Raw genomic sequence first — 24,646 nt, 5'->3', positions numbered from 1 at the left:
GTTCCATGATGCAGTTTCCACAGTTCCCTAGTGAAGGTTACAGCCTTCTGATTCTATGACCCTCAAAGACGCCTTTCTCTTTGTGCTTCTGGATGCCAACAAGCCTGTTGTCTTTATCTATCTCTTTGGGATGCTTCTCCTAACCGCAGGTTAGGACTCTGGATCACTGTCTGGGCTTCTCGGAGCACAATGGGACAAGGTAGACGGTGCCACCAATCGTTAGGCTGGAGCCTTGGGTCTTTCACCTCATAGAAGGACAACAGGAAAGGGCTTGGGAGAACACTGAGCTGACAGCATGGCAAGTTTGCATTCCAGTCTCAAGTCCTCATTTCTGCTTTGATAAAAAAAATCTCACAGGAAATTGAGGCCATATTTGTAGGAAGCTCAGTGCAATACTTGATACAGAAGAAGTGATCAGTAAACAATGTCCTGTGCTTTGGGAGGTTATTGGTTGTTCCTCTAGATGCTGGGGTACTTAAATGGGAGGCACAGAATGGAAAACAATGTAGGAGCCAAGGGGTCTTGGGAATGTCTTGGCTATTGTACGATCCTATTGAAAGGCAAATGGAAGAGTTCAATCAGAGAACAAAGGGAACCTCTGTGGGGTAGGAGCATTCAGAAGCCACTGCATCATTGTGTTAAAAAAAACTGCAGATGAAGAAGGCTCCAATGAATATTCTCAGCAGAAGAGCACACAGAAGATCTTTGAGAAGCCAAGAAAATGGTAAAGAATTCTAAGACAAAGTCAGCTGATGACTGAAGACTGTGAAAGCTTTCCAGGCCCATCAGAGGACAGTGAGAGGAGGAGGTAATGGGTGAAAGTTTCAGGAAGCATCACAGTCCGTAGGTATTTGTTAAGATGAATTTAGGGGCTTTCAGATATGATATTGTGACTGGAAATTGCAACATCATTCAAAGTTGAACCAAGAGAGTTCCAACTGCATCCTGTCTAGCATGTCTCTGGGTATACCATTTCTCTGTGGGCTGCACCTCCCCATGGTCTTCCAGGACCATTCTGGGCTCCCAGGTCCATGGAGACATGACACTTGAGCTAGACACCACAGCTTTCATTCTAGCTCTAATTTATCTCTTAGAGCTTCAGTTTCCTCAGGCCCCCAAAAGAATGGGTTCCCTGTTTCCAATGTGTAGAAAGCAGCAAGGGGAAGACATGGAGCATTGTGGTGATCTGAGTAAGAATGGTGGCCCCCATAAGCTCATAGGTTTGCATGCTTAGTCATCAGGGAGAGGCACTAATTTGGAGGGGTTAAGAAGTCTGGCCTTGTTGGGAGGAGTTTGTCACTGTGCAGTGAGCTTTGAGGTTTCAAGGGCTTAAGCCAGGCCCAGTGTCTTTCTTCCTGCTGCCTATGGATCCAGATGTAGAATTCTTAGCTACTTCTCCAGCACCATGTCCGCCTGTGTGCCACTGGGCTGCCTGCCATGATAAGCAAGCTCCAATCAAATGCTTTCTTCTTCAAGAGCTGCTGTCTATTCACAGGAATAGGACAGTGACTAAGACAAGACTTCAGTTCATTTCTATTACAAAGATGGCTGTGTATTCCTGCAGAGTTTTGAGTTATAGAACAGAGGCAACCTGTAACCCCACAGAAGGCAATGTGTATACCAGGAAGGACAAATCCATGTATACCAGAAACTATGGACAGTACTCTGACCATTGGCCTGCTTGGAATCCTTGCGTCCTACTGTGGCATGGAGGTGCTCTGTACTAACAACTGAGATGAATGTCGCATCTCTTCCTACTGTGGCATGGAGGTGCTCTGTACTAACAACTGAGCTGAACTGTCACATATCTGGGGCTGGATGGCAGTGCTTCCCTGTCTAGGTAAACTTTCCTCTATGGTTTCTATACTGCAAGTATCTTATGGCCTATGTTTCTGGGAACATAAAAGAGAAGGAAGATTTCTAAGTATCCTGTGGCCAAGAACCAATGAGCCTGAAGAAAGCACATATATAACTCTTGGCTTCTGTCTTTGCTCAACTTACCCAGAACTTTGCTTATTTAGCTGTGACATCAGTCTTTCCCTAGTGGAAAATTTACATAAGAACTGTGAATCAAATGTAATGTTCTGGCTTAATATTCTTGACTCTATTTCAACTTCTGTGTAAAGGAGCTTACTATATGACACTCCAGTACACTCCACTTCTGTTAGCCAAAATGCCACAAAGTAATAATTGCCCAACGTTGTCTCCTCAAAATCAAATTTGCTTTGCAACTCTGTTGATAAAGCTGAGTTTACTTCAGCACAGACCATATCTTAAATATAAACCTGACATACTAATACACACACACAACACACAGTCATGCACACCCAGAAACATGGATACTGCCACATATAAATACAAAGACACAAAACATACATACATGACCTGAACACATACCACATACATACATGTTATATATCCACATACAAACAGAAGTTTACACACAAACCATACATGTACACAAAGACACACAACATACATACATATGCATGCAAATACATATACACAATAGACATATACATACACCACACACATATATCATATACATCCATACATGGTCATACACTACTCCCACATTATTTTGAGACAAAATCTGTGCAGTCTAGTCTGGCCTTGAACTTTTGGTGATCCTCCTGCCTCAGCTTTCAAGTGCTGGGATTACAGATGTGAACCATCATGCCTTCTTCTAAATTACATCTTAATGACACATTTGTATCTTACTAATACCTAAAATTCTAAATCAAACGCCAAATGAATAAACATGTTTATACTGCATTATGTTCGAAGGGAGGTACACGATGGCAACTTTTTTTAAAGTAGAAAATAAAACACTGGATGTGGAGTAACCAGGAAACTTCCATTTTCAGTTGCACAGATTTACAAAATAATGAATGTTCTAGAGGCATTTATTTTCTAAGATAAATTAATATAAAGACTAGAAAAGTATACCTGACTATATATTTAACTAGTGGTTTTGAATTCTATTTACTATAAACCGACCACCTACTCTCAAGACTTTTCTGAAGTACCTCACTCTGTCTTGCACATATTGTGATACTAGTCAGGGGAACAGATCTCTCTTGCCCTGGTGTGCCTGAGTCTGGAGACATCATGATTGGCACCTAAGGATGGAGGTCATGGCACCACTCTGCAATGGTCTGAGGGAAACCCCGGAACACCAGACTGCCAGCATTGTTGCAGTTGAAAAGTCTGGTGGAGGTGGTCTGCTTCTTTGCACTTTGGCAGTATGTGCATGTTCTGTTTCCACAGATAGGGATGGCCCCACGGAACTCCTGTGTTATCAGAAGCTGACCAAGATCAGCCTCTTTGACCAAAGTCTGAGAATCTAAACCTTGGATCCCCACTCTGTCCTTGCAGAGGAAAGCGTGAACAAGAAGCCTGCCAAGCTAGCTTAGTAAAAATCCCAAGCCCCTGCTCCAAATCCCTGCTCCCTGGTCATCTTATACTCTGGCTGCTCTCAGCAGTGATGCTCTGGGGTCAGCCAGGAAGCCTTAGTTCAGACGATGGTTTGCAATCTACTGATAGCCTGCCCCCAGCTGTTGATCCCCATTTTTCCTTACAGGTGCTTGGCTTTGAGGCTCTGATGCAGGATTCCTGAACCTGTCACGAGGCCCCTTGAGGAAAGTCAGCCTCACCACCGTTATCAAGTATTCCACTTACTTTTATTCTATGATGGTATGTGCCAAGATTTTCTTTTAACTCTCTTCCATCAGAGGACCTGTCCTAGAGTGTGCAGCCACTGTGCTGATGGGATGACGGGTATGGACGCCTTTTGTCAGCACACATGCTGGGGGTCTCGTGTCATACTGTAGCTTCTCTGTTCTCATTGCGGGGAATGGAAACTTAAACTTCCCTGTGGCCATCAACCGTGCTTACAGCAACTGTGCAGCTCTATGCTTCAAATCCTAACGTTAAAGGGACCAACAGGGTTTGTGTATCTGAGAATATTCGCCTACATATAACAATCTTATAACATATTTGGAGATGAGTCTTTTTCCTTTGTTCTTTGAGAATGGTGGACTAGAAATGTTTTAGTGGTCTCTTGCTGCTCTAGGGTGATATACAGACCCAGGAGGAATGAGCATCCTAGCAGCCCCCAAGAGGACAGTCCTGTGACTCCAAGTCTAGATCTCCTTTGCTGAGTAGTACCATATCCAGCCTGCACCTCAGCCAGGAGTGCAACATCCCTGTCACGATGGAGCTGCTGCTCTGGGGAGGAGGGTAGTTCTGAAGAGTCTACATACCTTCGATGAGAAGCATAATTGCCAGTGATGTGTCCAGAACCGTCACAGCCAGGGGTGGGGCACCTACAAGTACAAATGCAAATGGGGTAATTTACTTGAAGGAAATCAACCCCTGGGTAGTTGACTTTATTTATCCAAAAGGCAAATTCTGTAATGTGCACCCTTGCTACTAAGAGAGACTACGCTGACGTGGGAGCTCCCTAGCTCGTTCACGGCCGTTACCACCTACAGATCCACCTCTGCCTCCTTGTTTCCCAGCACATGGACATGCGCAAAGGACCTCTGTTTTTTGTGACCACTTAGGAATCCTCAGTCTCTGAAGAACCTAGCATCCTTTGTCACTAGACTTGTGACCCTCCAGATGGCCTTTCTGTCTCCTTAATGTTTCTTTGAACTTAGCCATAGCTAGTTACTGCAGGGCTTGCTGTGACAGCAATCTACACATGACAAGATACAAACATGGAAAGACGCGTCCCCTGACTAAGAGCATGGCCTATTCTGAGACAACCTTGAACAGGGATCCCAGCCATTTCCTCACAGTTCTGTCCCGACTGGGGGATCCTAGAGCCCAGGAAAGGTGACAGCTGATACCTGTGCTGGGTAGGGGAGGGACATACCCACAGTTCTTTAGTCACGGCACCTTCCGGAGGTCTTCTCTACCCTAGACCTATTACTTTTCCATTTTGGGGTACAAAATAGGAGGCACATCTGCATGCCCTGGCAGGGGTCTCATATTAGCCATATGCTCCTCTGCCAAGTCTGTTTAAACCACAGAAACTAATTCATCTGGCACCTTAAGGCCAGTTTGCATTATTAGGGTGTTTTATAATTGTTTCTTTCCAAGTAATTTGTGTTTGTGTGTCTGTGTGTACGTGTGTGTGTGTGTGTGTGTGTGTGTGTGTGTGTACCTGTGTGTGCATAGGTTGGGGTATGCGGATGTGGAGGCCAGCAGACATCAGACACATTCCTCAGGCACTGGCTATCTATCTATCTATCTATCTATCTATCTATCTATCTATCTATCTATCATCTACCTACCTATCTGCCAGTCATCTATTTAGAGACAAAGTCTCTGACTGTCCCTGAATATACCAAGTAGACTAGGCTGGATAAAAGCCCTAGGGGTATACCAGCCTCTACCTCCCAGTGATGGGAATATAAGCATCTGTCTAGCTTTAATTTTTTATTTTATTTTTACAGTGGGTTCTAGGGACAGTACTAAGGTCTTAATGCCTGCAAAGCAAGCACTTTTAACATGGAGCTACCTCTCAGTCTTTCATATAACTTCTTAAATACACCATGGTAAGAACAAGCAGATAGTCATGCTTCTCAGAGCAATGCCATTGCCTTTTTACCACCATGAAGGTAAAATTTAGGGGCAGAAGTTAAGAAAAGATACCCTTTCCATTAAATCACAGATTCAGTGGCCCAGTGAACAAATTACCCTCTGTTAATGAAAAGAAGACCATGCTCTATGTGCTCATCCCTACTCAGTGAGAGCCTGAAGCCAGGTCAAGAACAAAGGCACACATGTGCAGAGTCAGCAGATGTGTCCTGTGGTTTCCCTCTGCTTAGCAGTGCTGGGGGGAGGGAGCAGCATGTTAGCCAAGTACGGAAGTGAGACCAGCAGGCTACCTGTGCACAGAATGAGGCTAGTCCACAAGCCTGGTGCAGTGAGGCTGGCACACTAGTCACCCACAGATGTGCCTTCTCTAGACTGGATGACAGTGCCAAGGAGCAGGTGGGCACATAGGAACTGGACAAGTTTCAAATGTGTGAATGGCAGATTGCCACACTTGTATGCATAAACAATTCCAGGGTAGGAAATTTTCTAATGTCCCCCTGGTGCTATGAAAGAGAAGGTGTATGTAGATCTCAGAGTAGAGAAGTAAGGATCTTCCTTACCACATGTAAGGACAGAATTTAATTTATGGCCCGTGTTAAGGGATGAGCAGTCAACCGAGTGGCAAGGCAGGGGAAGTGTCTGTAGAGCGCTCGGGTCCACACAGGAAATGGGGCTCTGAGATAGGCACTAGCTACAGAATGGGACTGAGTTTGTTTTACTGAATCCTGCTTGTCAATAGCAGTGCCAGCACTGACTGGAGACTAGGGTTTGAACAGGGTGACTGTGTTGGTCTCCACTGCCTGTGTGATCATAAGACCTGCCACTCCGTGTGATCATAAGACCTGCCACTCTGTGGCTAAGAAGGTATTTCATAAGTAGTGGTTCAGTGGCCTTGTTAAGTGGCTGGTTTTCCCAGTGCCAGGAACTCACCTGAGAGACCATCTTAGAAGCAGTGAAAATATCCTGAGAGATACTAAACATCGTAACAGTTCTGTCTGGAGGTGTGTGAAGAGACTCTGTGTTTCCTACCCACCAGTATTTTCTACTGTAGGGAGATTTTCAAGCTCTTCCCAATTTAAACCTAGGGAAAGTTTGTAGTAACATTTCATTTGTATTTTAATAAATAAGCTCGCCTGAAGTTCAGAGAGTAAAACAGCCCCCGTGGCCAGCCTTACAGACCAGGCAGTGGTGACACACATCTTTAATCTCAGTAGCCACACTAGGTTGTCATAGAAACTGGGCGGTAGTGCATGCTTTTAATCCCAGCCCTAGAGAGGAACATAAAACAGGAGGAGACAGCTCTCAGTCAGTCTCATCCTGAGATTCTAGGAGGCAGGATCGCCATCTCAGACTGAAGTAGATATAAGAGCCAGTGGCTGGCTGTTTTGCTTTTCTGACCTTCAGAATGAACCCCAATTTCTGTCTCTGGGTTTTTATTAATTGTGCTACAGAAGTTAATTTAGAGTTTACTTATTTAGTATGAGTACATTCTTCACCTGTCTTTTTGTGGGAGAAGAGGTTGCCTTACTCTACTCAAAATGAAAGTGAGCTGTTACAACCATGGAAAAGCAATGATCATCAGATCTTACTGCCTCCACCCACAGAAACCTTTGCATCAACTTCTGTGGGTTAGGCTGTTCTTTATAAAGGTCTAATTTATCACGTGGTTAAGAAAGAGGTTCAAAATGCACTCTTACTACTCCTCCAAACCAAACCAAACCAAAACAAACCCAAAAGCAACAACAAAAAACTTTCTCACTTTCAGGGCTTTCATTGTTTTGCAGAGAAAGCACCATGAGAATCGGAAGGTTGTTTTTGTTTTTTTGTTTTGTTTTGTTTTTTTCTGGAACCTGGCCAAGTGAGGCCAGCTGTTAGCCAAGAGGCTGTGGGGCTGCTGTGGCACCCTTCTGTAGATAAGATACTCTCATCTCCAGGGTAGCTGTGGGGCTAGAAGGAAGGCCTCTCTTCTCCGCTCTTGTCCCTGCCCTGTTTCAGCTCAGAATTGATGAAGTGCCATTCTCTACCTGTAGGTGGCACTATTGCACAGAGAAAGGCAATTTAAGTGGCTTCACCTGCTCTCCCCTGAAGTGGCTCTAGGCATTCATTCCTATCTGACTGTTTAAGACTTTAAGGCTTTCTTAAACTCACAGATTTACATACAATTTTTCCAGCCCTAAGAAATCTCAATATTCAAAACCACAGTTTTCTGCAGCCTTGCGTGAGGGAATGATGATCCCTCTAAAAAAGAAACCTGCTCGCATGCCTGTCTGCTCAGGGGGCCTTGGTGGTAGGAGGTGTGTAGAATCCACTTTTCCCTGTAATGCTGGCAGCAGTCCCTCTAGCACATCTTCCCAGGAAGGGAGCCCACGTGGGACAATCAGAAGCAGCCTGTGTGCACAGCTTGGGTTTTGAAATCACAGAAGAGATGGGCTGGGTTTCCATGGAAACGGCCCTCAGCTCCCTTGGGGAAGGCAATGGCTTGGCTGTCAGCACTAAAGTGCTTCTAGCAGGCCAAAGTAGGTTTAAAAAGGACACTGCTCGATGACCCTTCTTCCTTTCCTAATAGCTGCTGTGGACAGTAGCACTTGGGATAGTTAAGGCTTTTATGGTTAAGGATGTGAAGTTTGTTAAACAATATGCTTGGCTTTATCAGTATATTTTTCCTTTTCTATTACCATGAGACTATGGGTAAAAACACTCAGAGAAAGGAAATGATGAATAAGTAATCTCATTCAATACTAGCTGCTTTTCAGACTGTGAGGCAGAGACATCCTGATCATCTTGCTATAACTTGGTTTTGTGTTTGCGATATTAAGAGAAAATAATTTTTGGTGGTGCATATTGCTCTCTAGCTTAGAAGCTGGTCTTATTAGACACTGAAGAACACTGACACAAAAATAATTTTTAAAAAAGTCTTAAATAGTGCTTAATTGGAGAGGCATGCAGATTCAGGCAAAATACTTAAAATATGAATCCAAAGGTTCTCCTAGACCGTCCATTCTGACCCCAGGGGTTGGTTCTTTTCTGTAAGGGAAGCTGTCTGCTGCTTACTGGAGTCTGAACCCCTGGTTCCTCTGCCTCCTGCTTTTCCATTTATTTACCACCAAGGAAACACAGAACCTCTTTAAGAACAGCCACTGGCCACAGCTACCAGCTACCCAGAGAACATCAGACATATCCTCTAACGCAGGGGAACTGGATATCAGTGTACTGAAGTAGATAATCTTTGCCAAAAAGGCGGACAATAACGATGTCTTAATTCTGACTTGAATTTGTCCTCAAACCCCATTACACAGCCCTCCTGTGATGCCCTCTTTATAGAACCATGACCTGGAGAAAGAAAGAGTGGGAACAGTTACATCCACCAATTACAGCTGTCTTCCTGGCTAATCATTCCTAAGTGTCTTGAAGATGGTTCCTCTTTATTGTCCCCACACTCTTTTAAAAAGACATATTATGAGGGTTAAGTCAATACTTAGAATTATGTGAAGGAATCTAAAGTATGATGTAAAGTAGGTATGCCTTCTGGTAAAGGGAGCATGACACTATGACAGGTGTGTCCTCTGGTCAAGTGAATATGTGATGTCATGATAGGTGTGCCCTGTTTAAATGAGGATGTGAAATCATGGTAGGTACACCCTCTGTTTAAGTGAGTATGACATCAATGATAAGCATGCCTTCTGGTTAATGGAGTATGTGGCATTATGATGGATATATCCTCTGGTTAAGTGAGTATGCACAGTGTAACATATTTTCTCATCACTGTGGGCTAAATGGGACCCTATTTCATGCCAAGGTCATGTGATATAGGCTAGCAACTCTCCAACTTAGATATCCTCCCACATCTCTTCTGCAGGGATCACATATGCCCACATGTTCTGGTTGGGCATAACATGTGCTAATGTTAAGCAGGGCCAGCTTTTCCCATGTGACCTGAAAGGGGTCACAGTTTCAGACATATTGCGAGCTACTCCCAAGTGCAGGATCCCAGAACGGTATGGAAAATGTGTGGCTGGTACAGAACCTAGCACCTCTGCTGGGTAAGACAGAGCCCCTAAACATTCAGTGGGCCCTCAAATCCATCCAGGGAAGTATGTGCAAGAATTCTGAGTCCTCACCATAGAGGCAACTGCTCACTTAAGAAATCTTCTAACAAAGGTACCCAGCACTGCCAACCTAGTGACTCTACCTGGACTCACTGTCCTTGGGGCTGACCACTTCAGGCTGAACTGGCCCAGAGGGCTGACTTTTAGAAACGTTTGAATTCTGAGTCTGGTGTCAAACTGCAGAGAACACCAAATGCTTGGGATGATAACACACAATGTGGGACAGGGGGACTTCAGTGTCTGAAGAATGTCAAGAGATTCTCTTGACAGTGCCTCTTTTGTCCCTATTTAACAGAAGCTGTATTTAAGTCAAACAGAAAACATGAAGAGAAAAACCTCTTTCCTAGTGCCTTCAATTTTAAAATAAATAAAAATGTAAAAGTAAAGACCAGTCTCTGGATGCTAACTACAGTTCTGAAGTGCAATGGTTCTGGCTACAATCTTTTGCCCAGCTATGCAGAAATTCCAGTTAAGAACACTTTCTTTCTAGATAAATGTGGCTATAAAAGCACATTCCTTTTCAGCTTTTCTAGCATGCAAATGGAAATAATAAATAAATGTAAAGAAAAATAATAAAGACAGTTTTAACTGGACAAATGTTATTTGCTTACTCTTAGGTTACAAACTTACACATTCCCCACAAATACAGAGCTGGTGATTTACCAGGAACATACATGGCACCTGACATTTCTTAAACACATTACCTCAACTTCAAGGGAAGACAGAATCTTTCAGGAACTTTTCAATTTGTAAGGTATTTGATAACTTTCTCTTTATTTGAAGTTCCAGCCCAGCTGTGCAGATTTGTATTGCTGCCTAACTCTAACGTAGCTCAGGAGATCTGGGACCAGGGTTGCATGAGCCCCCTCTTAATGTCGCCTCCCTAGGTGGAGCCCCTTTCTTCTCCAGGAACCCATTTCTCTCCCAAAAGTCCCGTTCAACCCTGTCCCCCACTTCCCTGCTTTGCTTTCTCCAAGGATTTCTTGGGAGGTTTGGGGCAGGGGAGGGGATGAGCTTGCTATTTGGAAATGCTTAGATCGCCAAATGCCAACAAGTGCAGGCCCTGGGCATGGATCAGCACCTCTCTGAATCTATGCAGAGGAGCTCCCATGCTGTCCTGAGACCCCAGAGGCAGAAAGCATTTCTCATAGTGTGATACTCAGGATGCAGGTATACTGAGAAAACTGCACATTCCAAAATATTAGCAGACATTGGGTTAGATTTGCTAAGATAGGTAATACACAAAAACAAATGTATATGTCCATCACTGAACCAGCCAGAGCTAAGCAGTGCACGACTAAGAGTCCTAGTCAGAATATGAAACGTTCTGTAAAGCGCATTTGGATCCCAGGCTTATGGTACAACCACTGGGAACAGGAAATTCTTGAAGTCAGTCTAATGCTGACTGGGAGACCACAAGCTTGTTATCTGCATGGGGGTAACCTCAGACATGCACTGAGTCAATCCAGCCTTCAGCCATGGACTCAATTCTGTTGGCACCACAGTGCCACTGGTGTTAGGGATAGGGGACCCATCTCAGAATTGCCCTGCAGCCTGGTCACGACTGATTCATTTCTGTAGGCCACTGGAGCTCAAGCTTGGCTCAAGGGCAGCACCCAGGCTGTGTGGCAGCTGGACTGCATGCTGCATGCAGCTCTGTTCTTGTGTATCAATCATGCAGCTACAAGTCTTAACTGGAAATTCAACTGTGTGAATCATGCTGCCCCTGGAGTCTGTGGGAAGGCACCTAACTCGGACCGCTGGGTGCCAACACTGTGACCTACTGCACGGCTGGAGGGTGTCCCAGGAACATCAGCAGTGGGCTCCTGTCAGGGCGGCAGAACGTACCTAGCACATCCTGACGTCCCATTCACTTAACGGGATGTGTCCATGGGAAACTGCTGCCAGAGCACATGCACGTCCAGCAGCAGGGGACCAGCTAAACAAGAGGCGGGGCAGCCGCAGTCAGAACCCATGCAAAAAAAAAAAAAAAATACAAAAGGTGACTAGTGCAACGGGCTCAAGGCAACAGAAACCACCATTCCTAACTTCTCACCCTCTAAGGTGAGCAAAGAACATACCACACAGCTGAGCTCACGGTGGGTGCTGGGGCTCCACATCTAACATGCAAGGGAATTTCATCCAGTGCCGGAAGGTGCGACTGGGCTCAAGAGATACTCACCTTCTGCTGATTACACAGACCCTAAGTCAGTGCCGCAGTTAAAGGTTTTATGCAGGCTTTTGCAGGGTGGAAGTTTGTAAACATAAATGCATCTACTCTACTCCACACTAACTTGCATGGTCCCAAGTGTTCTTGCGGAAGGAGCAGGCACTAGTGAACACATCCAATTATCCTCAAGCAGAGTTGTCAAATATCCATAGTATCTTTCAGTCAAGGTGCATTAAAAAGGGGCAGCGAGGGAGGGGTGGAGATCCATGGCCAGAGGTTTACATGACAACACTCAGGTTCCCAATCATGGAGAACTGGGCCTCATTCCAGGCAGATCGACAGACAACGGCCTAGCTCATCCATAGTGTCTTCCACCTCACCCACTACCAGCAACTTGCGCTTGTTTACACGTCAAATTCAGGGTGGAGAACATTTCAGGCACCCTTCCCAAGGACACTAAATCTCAGCATGTAGGAGAAACCTACCTCACTGGCTCCCACCCAGGCTCTGGGACGGATGGATGAGGGAATGCCGCATGGCTGGCCACTGCTCAAGCCATTAGAACAAATGGAGGCACTGTGAGTTAGCTCCACTTCCCTGGCCATGACTTAAAGCCCCCTCCCCCTTCAGCTAAAGGCAGAGAGAGCTTGAATCATTTAAAATCAAGCTAGTTTCTGAAGACTTCTGGCTCCAGCCTTTAAAAAACAGGCAGGTTCTCTGGGATAGCAGAGGAATGACCAAGTCACCTGTTGGGTGAAATACTTGGCTTTCCTTTGGAACTAAATTGTCACTTCTAATATTTAATCTGACTTTTGTTTGATGAATTTTCTATGCATGTGGGTCATGTACTTATTTATTTAAGAATTTTACACAGGGTCTTGCTATGTTGCTGGAACTAGCCTCAAACTCCAGATCCTCCTGGTTCAGCCTCTGAGTGCTGGGGATAGCCATGCATCACCATATCCAACCAGGATCCTTTATCTTCTGAAGTCCCCTTGGTGGCCTCACATAAAACTCCAGGGACTTAACTGTTTTCCTACTGTCCTGGACTCTGGGCCAGTTGATGTCTTCTGCCTAGATCCCGTCTCTCTGCTTTCTTCTTTCTGTCTTCATTTAAATCTTGTTTTTCAGTTTAGTTTCTACCTTTTAGTACCTTAGCATGAAAGAAATGTCTATCTTTCTATCACAAAACCTACCTTTCTCCCTGGTCTTAAGACAATTTGTTTCCTCAAAATCAATAAGAGTTTCCACAGACTTGGTCTTACAAGATATTTTAGAAATAAGTCAATCAAATTCCTTATTTTACAGGAAAGGAAAAAGATCCAAATGTACGGATTCCACAGCAGTGAGGCAGGTTTTACAAAAAGCTTTCTTCTGCCCTCTCCTTTTCTTTTTGTTGTTTCTTTTGGTTTTTCTTTTTGAAACAAGATCTTGTATCCTAGGCTGGCCTTGAACTTGTGATCTTTCTGCCTCGGCCTTCCACATTCTGAGGTTACAGCTATGTTCCCCATGCTAGGTCATGAACCTGTTTTCTCAATGTCTGCCCCCATCAGGGCTTCATGTGCCCGGTCCTTATTGCAGGTTTTGGGTGCTACTCTCCTGTGCTTTCATGCTCTGACTCCCACAGGCCTCTTAGGGCTTATGGAATAGGGAGGGTGAAAGAGATCATTTCCCTTTGCATTCTAGGAGGGTGGGCCAGAGAGCTAAAGTCAAGAGTCAGTGCAACTACACTGGAGCCCATTCCCTAAACCTGGCCTGGGTGAGGTGTGCCCCATGGTGTGGACAATGGTAAGAAAGAGTCGAGAATAAGGGTGCATTGCTAGAGTGGGAGGAAGAGGAAGGGGAAGTAAAGGCAGGGTTGAGGAGCTGCTGAGTGCTAAGAACACACAGGACTGAACACTACTCTATGGCCTCTCCTGGGACCTTTCCCAGGTGTGGCCAGAAGGCAGAGGCCATTACAACTCTGCTCACTCTAGGGATCAGTCCCTTTACCCAGAGAGAAGGTCAAGGACCCTTCTCAAAAATTCTAACTTCCAGAGGTCCCTTGACCAAAGATGGATAACCCAGGGACCTAGGCGTGGAAGACCAGGTATTCTCTTCCTAGGGACACTCAAGAGAGTGGAGTCCACTGTGGGACCTGCTGGGGAATGCAGAGCCTCTCTCATCCGGGCTTTGCTGGAAGAGAAGACAGGGAAAGAAAGTGCACAAAGAATAGAGGACTGGTCTACAAGAGCTAGTTCCAGGACAGGCTCCAAAGCCACAGAGAAACCCTGTCTCGAAAAATCAAAAAAAAAAAAAAAAAAAGAATAGAGGAGCTCACACAGACATAATGAAGCCATTGCACACAGAGTGGGAAGCAGGACTTGCTGAGACTCAGGAACCAAGATCACTTCTGTGCCTGACACCTTCTTCCATGCTAGACTGCAAAAGACTGCTGGAGTCACAGCAACTTGAACTTGCTGCCCCTCCCGGACCCTGCCAGGGAGAGGAACAGGTAGGACCATGTTCCCAAAGCCCAGGAAGGTATAAGGACTACCTTCCTGGTATGCTGCTTGACCCAGAAGTACTAGGGTCATTTAGTTCAGAGGAAAGAGGACTTGGGGGTGGGAGGGGGGGGAAGGTACTGTCACAAAAATGTCTGAAAACCAAGTCTCAAAAGAAGGCAGATCTCCTGCCACTTGCTTGCAAGACCTTTCAGAAGAGAATCTAACCTTGGATGACTAACATGGAGGGCAGTTTCTCTCCCGAAGGCATAAGAAGACACACTGGTGACTTCAAAGAAGTGTGAGAACCCCACAGAGTGCTCTGAAGTGTCACCTAGTGGTGACCTTGAAGACCTTCTGGGGTGGGACTCCAAGTGTGTTATCAGCATGCACTAATCACAGCAAATACACATCTATGGAATGCTTTTGGAAGCCCAGGGAGTTCTGGTGTCCAATAGCAGATATGTATAGGACCCTTTGATGGACATCTGGAGGTACAGTCACTGTTAGGGGAGAGTCCCCAGAGTTGGTGATTCTGCCCTTTTGACCTTCTCCTATAGTAAGCAATCTTCAATGGCCCCTAGGGTAAAGTAAAGGCTCTCCCCCTCTACCATCCATGGTATGCTTCTATGGCTTCCAGGTGCATACTCATGTGGGAAGTTGTCATCTGTCCTTTCCTTCCATGATGTAGCCCCTGAGGACAGGGCTGAGTGGCGCCATCTCCTACCTGGTTCCAGTTTTTCCCTCCTGCCACAGTGGCCCTAGGTCTCTGAAGCAAAGGGAGGTGGGAAGTATACTGAGCCCCTCCTTACAAGGACCTACCAATTTCAGGGCAGCCACTAGGCTCTTGTTTCCTGACTTGCAGACCTAACCTGAAGTGCAGGCAGTCTATGGACTTATGTCCTTCCTGTTCTCTACTGGACTGCAGGGAAGTCAGGCCATGGTGTAGTGGTCCCCTCCATAACTGAGTCACATCTTGCTTCACCCTAGATCTCTTTCCAGCAAGAGCCTTCACTATATATCTGCTAAAGATCTGTGCTCCGTGGACCCAGTATGCTGTCCCCCAAGCCACTTTTGCAGGAGAGGTAAACTGAAGGCCATTTCTCCATGGAGCAAGCTGGCTAAGCAGTAAGGCTATTTCATTGAATTCTGGGATGGCTCCTGGTATCTAGGTCAGGGGCTGGGATGGGCTAGGCTGGAGGGCTCAGTTTCTGCTTTGAGGACTGTCCAGGAAAGCAGAGTCTACTCACAACTTGCCGTGTAGATGACAGGCTATAAAACATGTCTGTCCAGTTCAGAGCCTGGACCCCTGCAGAAACCCTATGGTTTTACATCCATTGATCTTGTGGAGCTCACAGTACCATGGAAACACAGACACACCTGCACTGGCCTACTTAGTGTTGAATCGTCCCCTTGTCAGTGTGAAGATTTTAGCTTTACATCCATATTTACATGCACACCAGCACAGAGGATTGTAGGTAGGGCCACAGAGCCAGGCTACTCTGAATTGTCAACTAGTCAGTTCTAACAAGCATTCTTGTCCTCAAGGGTAAAGAGCATGGCAGGGGAGAGGAAGCAAGCTCTGTGAGAAGGATGATGGTAGGAAGTCAGTCAAGGGGGGAAGATGTAGAAAGCAGCAGAGTCTATAGGCTCTGGGGGAAAATGGAGAACCAGGGGAGAAGCAGCACTTGGGCAGCACTGAGCTTGCAGGGTCTCTGTGCAATAAAAGTTTAGTGATTAAATATAGATATCCTCATTAATGCAAACATGTTGGCTCAGGCCTTTGCTGTACACAGCCTTCATTGAATTCACTATATTCCATTAATATGAGAATCTCAACTGTTTCAAATAAAAGAACATGTTGTGGGTTGGCTGACATGGCAAGTATGAATATTAACCATATCTTTACTTACTGACCCTTTAATATCTTTGGATTCACTCTTAAGAAAATAATTTCAAGATGTGGCTGCCCCGATATGCATATTAACAGAAATGTCACTTGCCTAATACCGAAATTATGTTTCTTAAGAAGGGAATCTCACTTGTATGATTTGTCTTTATGTATGCTATAAGGGAAGAATAGGTATGATAAGGTGGGGGGAGGAAAGAGGAAGGGAGTGAGAGAGGGAATGAAGGAGAAGAGTCCTGCATGACTGGGAAATTCACTCAGAAAATAAAGCTGAGTGACAGGTCCGTGCCTGCATGGGGTAGGCCTCAGGGCACCCTCTCCTCGCAAGAGGCTGGCAAATGTGGCTAGCATGAGAGAAGGCTCTGAAAGCCATGCTGCAGTGGGGGCGTTCTACATCCTGCCTGTTCTGTGCACACTGTGCCAGGCTAGGCCTGCCCTGAGGCTGCAAAGAGAAGCAGAAAAAAGAGAGTGAGTTGCTATGGCAACCTGGTTACCAGGCTCCCAGTTTCCTCAGTCATCCCTGTGGTGCAGGCTCATTCTACAATGTGCAAGGTTTTTGTGTTTTCTTTTAAAGGCTAGATCAGGTTCCTAGGTGCTGAACAGCCAGCATTGAAGGGATCGGGAGGTACTCAGAGGATAGGTGGCCTAATATCCCTAGAAGGGTGGAGCCATTCCAATGAAGTGGGATTACCTCACTTTGTGTTACAAGGAGAGTGTATAATGGGGAAGATGCACAAACACAGAATTCATTAATACAATCCTGGGCTCTGCAGACAGGCCACCAGGGGAGTGTCCCAGCACCTCAATTCAGAGATCAGGTAGCATTCTTGTGCCGAGTGTGGGTTAAAACCGTCTGCTGCACTTCTCTTTGTACATGTCACTATGCCTTCCTTAAAGCACGCACCATTGGAGTTCTGTGTGTCTGGTAGCTAGAGGACTTTAAAAACGGTCCAGGGAATCAGTGAACGGCATTCTGGAAACTGCACTGGGAGAACAGTCTCCTGGGGCCCAGGCCTCATCCTCTCATCCAGCTGGTGGACCACTCTAGGTCTATTCTTCTGTGCTGGCTCATGTGTGTGTGTGTGTGTGTGTGTATCTATGCATATATACATATATATACACATATATATACATACACACACACACACACACACACACACACACACACACATATATATATATATATATATGAATACATGTCATGTATTCATGCTGCATGAGCACATGTGTTTATGCCCTAAGGGTAGGACCATGATGAATCTGAACTGTTTTTCTCTAGAGGGACTACCATGTGTTCATACAGATCAGCAGAGCCTATTGTAGACAAAGAAGGAGATCAGCAGTATTTCTACCTCTGGATATGGAAGACTGAGTTAGCATCCCACCTTTGTGGAAAGCAACACAGCAAATAATGAAGTGCAATGCTTACCTTGGAAAGCCATGACCTTTGATAAGTCACCTTTCTGGGATAGTTTTCTGCTTGTGAAATGGTTTACAAGGTTGAGGAACCATTCACTCAACCAGAAATGGGCTTTCTGGTCCTCTCCACAGCCTTCCTGCCTCACCCACTCTGCCTTCTGCCACAGGGCCACAGAATGACAAGAGGGACACATTTAAAGTCAGCTGTGTCACCTGGTACCCACAGAGGAGGAGATGGGTATCTCAAAGGCCCACATGAGCCACCTGGACCAGGGCTATGTCTGCCCACCAAAAAGCCATGGCTGCCTTGCTTCTATGTCTTGTTAACATGTTTCTCTTGTGTAGAACAAAACACTAAGAATTTGTACAAATAGAAAACCAGATGATTTAAATGTTCAAACTAAAATTTTCATTTTGCCCAGGAAACATGTTCAATACCAAAATGATCCTCAAAGTGCCAGAAGAAATTTGAGCAACAGCACATTTCTGAGCTGGCCACCAGCAGAGTTACTATAGACCAGCTGAACCATGCTCTCTGTTGGTCTGAGGCCATGGCACTCTCCCTGATGATCATGATATAGCCTCCAGCCTCTGCAGAGAGACAGACACATGCCCATCTACTGGGCCCCACAAGATCTTGTGAAGCTGGGAGCAGATCTTATTACTACTCTTTCTAGACAAGAAAACAAATTCTGAAAGCTTCATCCACTTGCTGAAAGCCCATGTAGCCAGGGAAGATAGAGTCCAAGTTGAGGATCTCTGAATCCCTTGTTCTTCATTATAGAATGAGGACCTGGGCCAGCTGAGCTGCTGGCCTACCATGCCCAGAAGGCCACTCTCTCAGCCACCTCTCTCCTCATCAGGCCCAGCTGAAAGCAAACATTTATGTAACTACTAATCACACTAGGTATGTAGACGAAGTGGAAAGGAACACTAAAGAAAGAATTAGCAAGTGTAAGATGCTGAGGCCATCTTACCCAGAGAGTCCCAGGCTCTGCAGTGACAGCACAGCTGAGAAACACAAGAAGAACTGAAATGGGTTTTGTATGAGGAATGCCACAACACCGTGCGGCTTTATGTCACTAACAACCAACCACGGTGGTAATGGGCTGGGCTCCGGAAGGGCCAAGGCAGGCTGAGAAACAAGTTGGTCCATTGTCTGATAGGCTAACCTTCAAGTCGGGCAGGCCTCATTGGAATCTACAGAGGTGGGAGTCAGACACAGAGTTTCTCAATGGCTCCAACACTGGTTCACCCTGATCCACGGGGGAACAAAAGTGCCTCAGTTTCTACCATGTTCTCATCCTAAAACACATGCTATCCAAAAAAGGAAGAGAAATGAAGCAAGAATTCAAAGTAGTTTGAGAAATAAAGCTATGACAGAGAATAAAGATGATCAAAATATGCCAGTTGGGAAATGTTTCTGAATCTGGGGTGGGGTGGTGGTAAATGAGGATTAGATATCAAGTGAATTTGACGGGCTGATGGGCATTTTTATTTGATGATCTTAAACCTGATTTGCAAGTCTGATATAAGAATTTTAAAATTGTACCATATTAGACAAGAGCGAGAAAAAGACATATTAGGAAATGGAATTCTTTTATCTTTGAAATATTTTGATCTTGGTTGTTGAAGTTTCAAATGCAAAAAGTTTTATGTCAGTCCTTGTTGGAATTGGGTTAAATTTTAAAGTGTTAATAATCTTGGTCATTTTTCCCTGATATCACCTGACCCCTCCCTCCAAATAATTTCAGGGCTTCTTCAGCCTGGCCCTTCTATTATTCTGGGCAGGTTCTGGTCTCTCTGTGTGGCAACCCAAACCCTCTGAGCTCATATACACTGGGCATCAAGTGCCATTCCAAGTACTATGTAGACATTTGGTCTTTATGGTGCTATTCTGAGTACGGTGTAGACATCACTCATTTGGTCTTTATGGCAGACAATCTGCTGGCGCTGCATCACTTTGCAGATGGAAACGAGAGAGGGGCCTGCTCACTAGGACTACAGGGTAAGACAGACAAGCCACAGTCTGACTTTCCAAGTCTGGATTTTGGTTTGTGCTGACCTTGGCTCTGATTCCTGCCCTACTGCGGCCTTAAGCTGAGGGACTCAGGCCACAAATGCTCTGTACATGGTGGGGTGGGGATGTACAATTTCCCTCACGTCACTTCAGATACACCTCTTGGCCTTTGAGGAAACCTTAGTAATACAATTTAAACAATTGTACTAAAATTTTAAAGAAAATATCCAAAGAAAAAACAGTAGTAGACACTGTCTCTACTTGGTCTCCACAGCTGCTCTCTTTGATTCCCATGTGGCACTGCAGTGGTTTCTGTGGCAATAGCTCTGGACATAAATAGATAGAGGAAAAATGAATATTTCCCCAAGGACATCCAAAGACAGATATCAGGCACTGTAGCATCATCCTGGCTGTGTGATTTGGCAGAACCAAAACTCAACCATGAGCCTAGTACCATCATTTGTATAAAGAGTTCTCTTGAGGAAGGTCAGAGTTAATAAGCCAATTAGAAATGGCAGTTTGACCATCCACTCAGGTCCAAGCAGTGTCCAGTGTGGTCAAGCACCATGTAGGTTCTGAGTGTAGAGCACTGTACAGCAGAAAGTCCAAGTCCCAGAGTCAGGAGTCCTACCTTCTACTGAGTTATCAGAGACCTTGTCCCACACACATGAACCTATACTAAACACAAAGTGTGTTTAATCTAAAATTGGGTGACAGGCTCTGAGATGCAGTGCATATTCAAAGCTATTTGGTCTGACAACTTTGAAGCAGAAAGGTTCTGACCCAGAGAGGATAAAGATCTACTGGATGAACCTGCAGGAAGATAAGCAAGTGTCCAAGAACTCTCAACCAGAAGGAGGGCAGAGAGAGGACGGAGGGCAGAGTCAAGAGGTCTTCAACTCACCTCAGGTGGAGGGAATGCTCAGAATACCTGGACTTGCATCTCACTGCTCCCACAAATAACCCAGCTCTTCATACTTGGTAAGCACATATGGGTTTCAATGCAAAGGTCCCAGCAGCTGCTCCCAGAAGTCCATGCTTTCTGCTCAACAGAGCAGTTCAGGCCAGCTACTCACAGAGGAAGAAGAGTCATGCCACATTGCTTCTTCAGATTTTAAAGACTGTTTTAATTTTGGTAAGTATGTCACTCTGCTGACTCCAATTGACACTGGCTATCTTCTCTGTGCAGTAACACATGGTAGATGGAGACCTGGACATAATACTGAAGGGCAAGTTGGTCTCCTTGGTGGACAGGGACACAACTTTCATTCCAGCGTTTGATCTAGTAGTCAACAATCTTTGTGCATCCTCCACTCTTTACTCAGTAGCTGCTGGTCCTGGTTCAGGGCTGAGATGTTTATATGGCAGCAGAATGTGACGTAGCATCATTCTGTATGTGCCACCATTTGTCACCTCCTTGTGACACTGCACTTGGTTTCACTTGCATTCCACTCTGACCAGTGCTCTGTTCTGTGTCTCTATATAGCAGACAATGCCATCAGCAGTCCCATAATCTTGCGTCTATTCCCATACAGGCAACAAGGTCTTGGTGAACCTCCAGGATAATCTTTCCAAGCTTTATCACTTAGAAGTGACCAGGATTCTCGAGACTGGTTAGTGTGTACATTGATCCATCCATTGCTTTCAACAGTTCTTCAGAAAGTCTCTGAAATCTCTCAAATTTAAGTTGTAAAGTAAGAATACTTTCATTTTGCTCATTAGTAACTTATTAGTCCTTGGATATATAATAATAGGGGAGAACGACAGCCACGGGAATAGAACCTACTTTCTAGTACATGTCGTAGGCACAGATAACTATAGAGCAAGAGGGCAAATACTGTCTACTGGAGGAAAGCAGAACCGGGAGGAGTCTACAAGTGAGGGATGCAGTCGATGGTGGAAATCATCCTGTTGTGCTTTTGTTGACAAGTTAGATTATGATAAACAGAAATCTTCTCAAGGATATATGCCTGCATGGCAAGGGGACAGGGTATAACATACCATTTCTCAAGGATGCATGCAATCTAAATGGTTACTTGAGAAACTGAGGGGTACTTGGAGATCCTTACCATCCTTCAAGCCTCAAAGTGAACTATTCTGGAAACAAGCAGCAGCCTTTCTCTTCGTGGGAATCACCATTCCTTTCCCTTGCTCCTGTACCCTACATGCATCAGGCAGTAGCAGACTTAATCCCAGGTGGACATCAGTCATGACAAAAGCTCTGGTTGCCAGTGTTTGATTTATTATTCCAGGAATCAATATTCACAAAGACATCCTTTTTACTCTTTCTTTCCCATGGTTTTGATGGTAAAGTTTCAGTCTGAGAGAGAATCCACAAGGCAGACTAAGAATACTACTGGTTTCACTTTCTGGCCTGTCTCTTGACTCCCTAAATTAAATACTCTCCTTCCTTTGTAAATTAAATAAATATAGGGTTCAATAATACCTACATGACCCCAATAGTGGGATCTTAGAGTCAGAGGTCCAGTTTTGATTTTTGGAACTGAGTTCTATCTACATCTATGCTGAAGGGAAGCGGGGGCTCAGCAATGCCAGTTATCTCTTGGGCCCTTATTTCTGGGGCACATTCTCTCTTGTTTGTTGTCTTCTGTTCCACTGCCTACTCCCTACCTTCATGGAGATCCTCTACTTTTATGCCACCAGAGAAATTTGGGAAGCAAAAAAAGTCACCTTTTTCCTGAAAGCTCTTTAATAAAGACTGACAATCTTTTAGTGGATCCAACTGCTGTATGTTCGGGGACCTCTTCTTTGCACTGACTTCGTTGGTATGCTTTACGTATGCATATAGCATCCACCTGTGGTCTTTCAGATGTCAGAAGCAAAGGGGTAGGACATGGCTCACGCACTGTAGCAGGAAGTCTCCTAAAACCAGACATGACTCATAAATGGCCACCTGTGGACATGTCACAGTTTCTGTCAACCAACTTAGACCTAGACACTGGAAAGAAGCAGTCTGAGGAACTGTTTCCATCACTTGGGAGGGTCATTTTCTTAATGGACAACCAGTGTAGGAGTTCTCAGCTCACTGTGGGTGACAGCGTTTCTGAACAGAAAGATCTGGGCTATATAAAAATGGAAGCTGAGAGAGCCAGGGGAAAGCAAGCTGGGAATGAGCATTCCTCTGTGTTTTCTGATTCAGTTCCTGCTCCAGCTCTTGACTTCCTTCAAAAATAGACCACAGTCCAAAAGCTGAAATAAACCCTTTTGTCCCCAAGTAGCTGTTGGTCATTTTGTTACTGCAATGGAAAAGTTAACTAGGACACTATGTCCTACCCTACAGAATACTTGTGGTCACATTTTACCCACGAGGTACCATGGGAGAATATCTGCCCTGAAGGAGTGGAGCATCACATACTAGATAAGCAGAGGAGGCAGGAGCCCTCTCAGTGACACTGGTGAAAGCAACATCGGGTATACTAGTGTCTAGATTTCTCACACTGCCTCCTCATGATGACAGCTTTGGAAATGTGAACCTATGTTATACAACTCCAAATGTAAGAGCATGAAATCTGTTAAGCAGAAAGGCACGCTAGAAGATTGCAATTAATCATAACACCAACATTTGATTATTAATATTTTCCTTGTTCTTGCTTTATCATTTTTGAATTTGTATTAGTTTTATATTCAACTGTGACACACATGCCAGCAGTTAGTAGTTTCATACACTGTCTTGGTTAATTTTCAATTGCTGTGGCAAAACACCATGACTAAGGAAACTTATAAAGGAAAGTAATTAATTTGGGGTTTATAGTTCCAGAGGGCTAGGGTTCATGGCCATCATGTTGGGGAGCATGGAAGCAGGCAGGCACTGTGTTAGCAGCAGCTTAGAGCTTATATCTTGATCCACAAACACAAGGCGGGTGGGGGGAGACTGGATATTGTATAAACTTTTGAAACTAGGTCACACACCTCCTCCAACAAGGCCACACCTCCTAATCCTTCCCAAGTTGTTCTACCAACTGAGGATCATGTTTTTAAATATATGAGTCTATTTTAGCTATTCTTATTCAAACTACCACATTCAACTCCATGGCCCCCATAGACTCACAACCATATCATACTACAAAATGCATTTAGTCCAACTTCAAAAGTCCTCATAGTCTTGTGCACACTTACACAGACACACACATGCATACATACACACACATGCATACACACACACATGCACACATACATACACACACAAACACACAAATAAAAGAAAGTAACAAAGAGAAAGCTAGATTAGACAAGCCATGTATACTTGTATTCTAAACTGTATAAATGCATCGACATAAACATGAATGAGCAGCACTGCCCTTTTCACTCAGAGCTGCTCTTAAAGGAAGACTTAATTTATTACTGGCCAAAGCAAGCTCCAAAGGGAATATTCCAGATCTGAGTGGGAAAATGAACAAATGCCTGACATAATCATCAGATGGATTGACAATTGTCTCGCTAGAAGGGTACCTAAAGCCTCCTACCCTAACTGGTCAGCTTGAATTGAACTTTTGTACGTGCCTCAACATGATAAAGTTGAATAAAAAACCAAAAATAAAAGAACTGAGCCTTCACTATGAGCAATGAATTACTCTCCTACAGGTCCTAAGCAGTGCGGTTTCCTGTATTTTCCTATTTAGCAAGCAAAGATTCCTGTAAGAAAAGTAATACCACAAAACTTATGTCATATTTGATTCCAATATGCCTGGAAAAGCATACAAATAAACAATAATCTAGTTGCTGTCCACTGATAACGTAACAAAACCACTGAGGACTAAGATGTTGAACAATGCACTAGTTAGTCAGCCGCAGAAATGAAATACTCCCACATACTGACTAGAATGTAAAATGAATACAAACAATGTAAAAGAAGGAGAGCTGACATGGATGGCCTGGATCTCACTTGATTTATGTGGCTATTTAGAATAA

The 24,646-nt window shown here is 44.7% G+C and overlaps 1 protein-coding gene across 7 annotated transcripts in view; it reads right to left on the bottom strand.

The window, feature by feature from the left end:
• Myt1l (myelin transcription factor 1 like) overlaps positions 1-24,646 on the bottom strand; it is a 137,672-nt gene that overhangs the window by 30,462 nt on the left and 82,564 nt on the right. For all 7 annotated transcript variants that reach the window (XM_038319056.1, XM_038319057.1, XM_038319052.1 and 4 more), the window contains one exon: positions 4,266-4,328. In XM_038319056.1, coding sequence (XP_038174984.1) covers positions 4,266-4,328 — 63 coding nt within the window. The remainder of the gene's footprint in view (positions 1-4,265; positions 4,329-24,646) is intronic.

This window comes from Arvicola amphibius, chromosome 2 (genome assembly GCF_903992535.2).
Source record: "Arvicola amphibius chromosome 2, mArvAmp1.2, whole genome shotgun sequence".
In the NCBI taxonomy this organism is placed as follows: domain Eukaryota; kingdom Metazoa; phylum Chordata; class Mammalia; order Rodentia; family Cricetidae; genus Arvicola; species Arvicola amphibius.
Note: the sequence above shows the minus strand (reverse complement) of the source record. Positions and strands in the feature narration are given on the sequence as shown.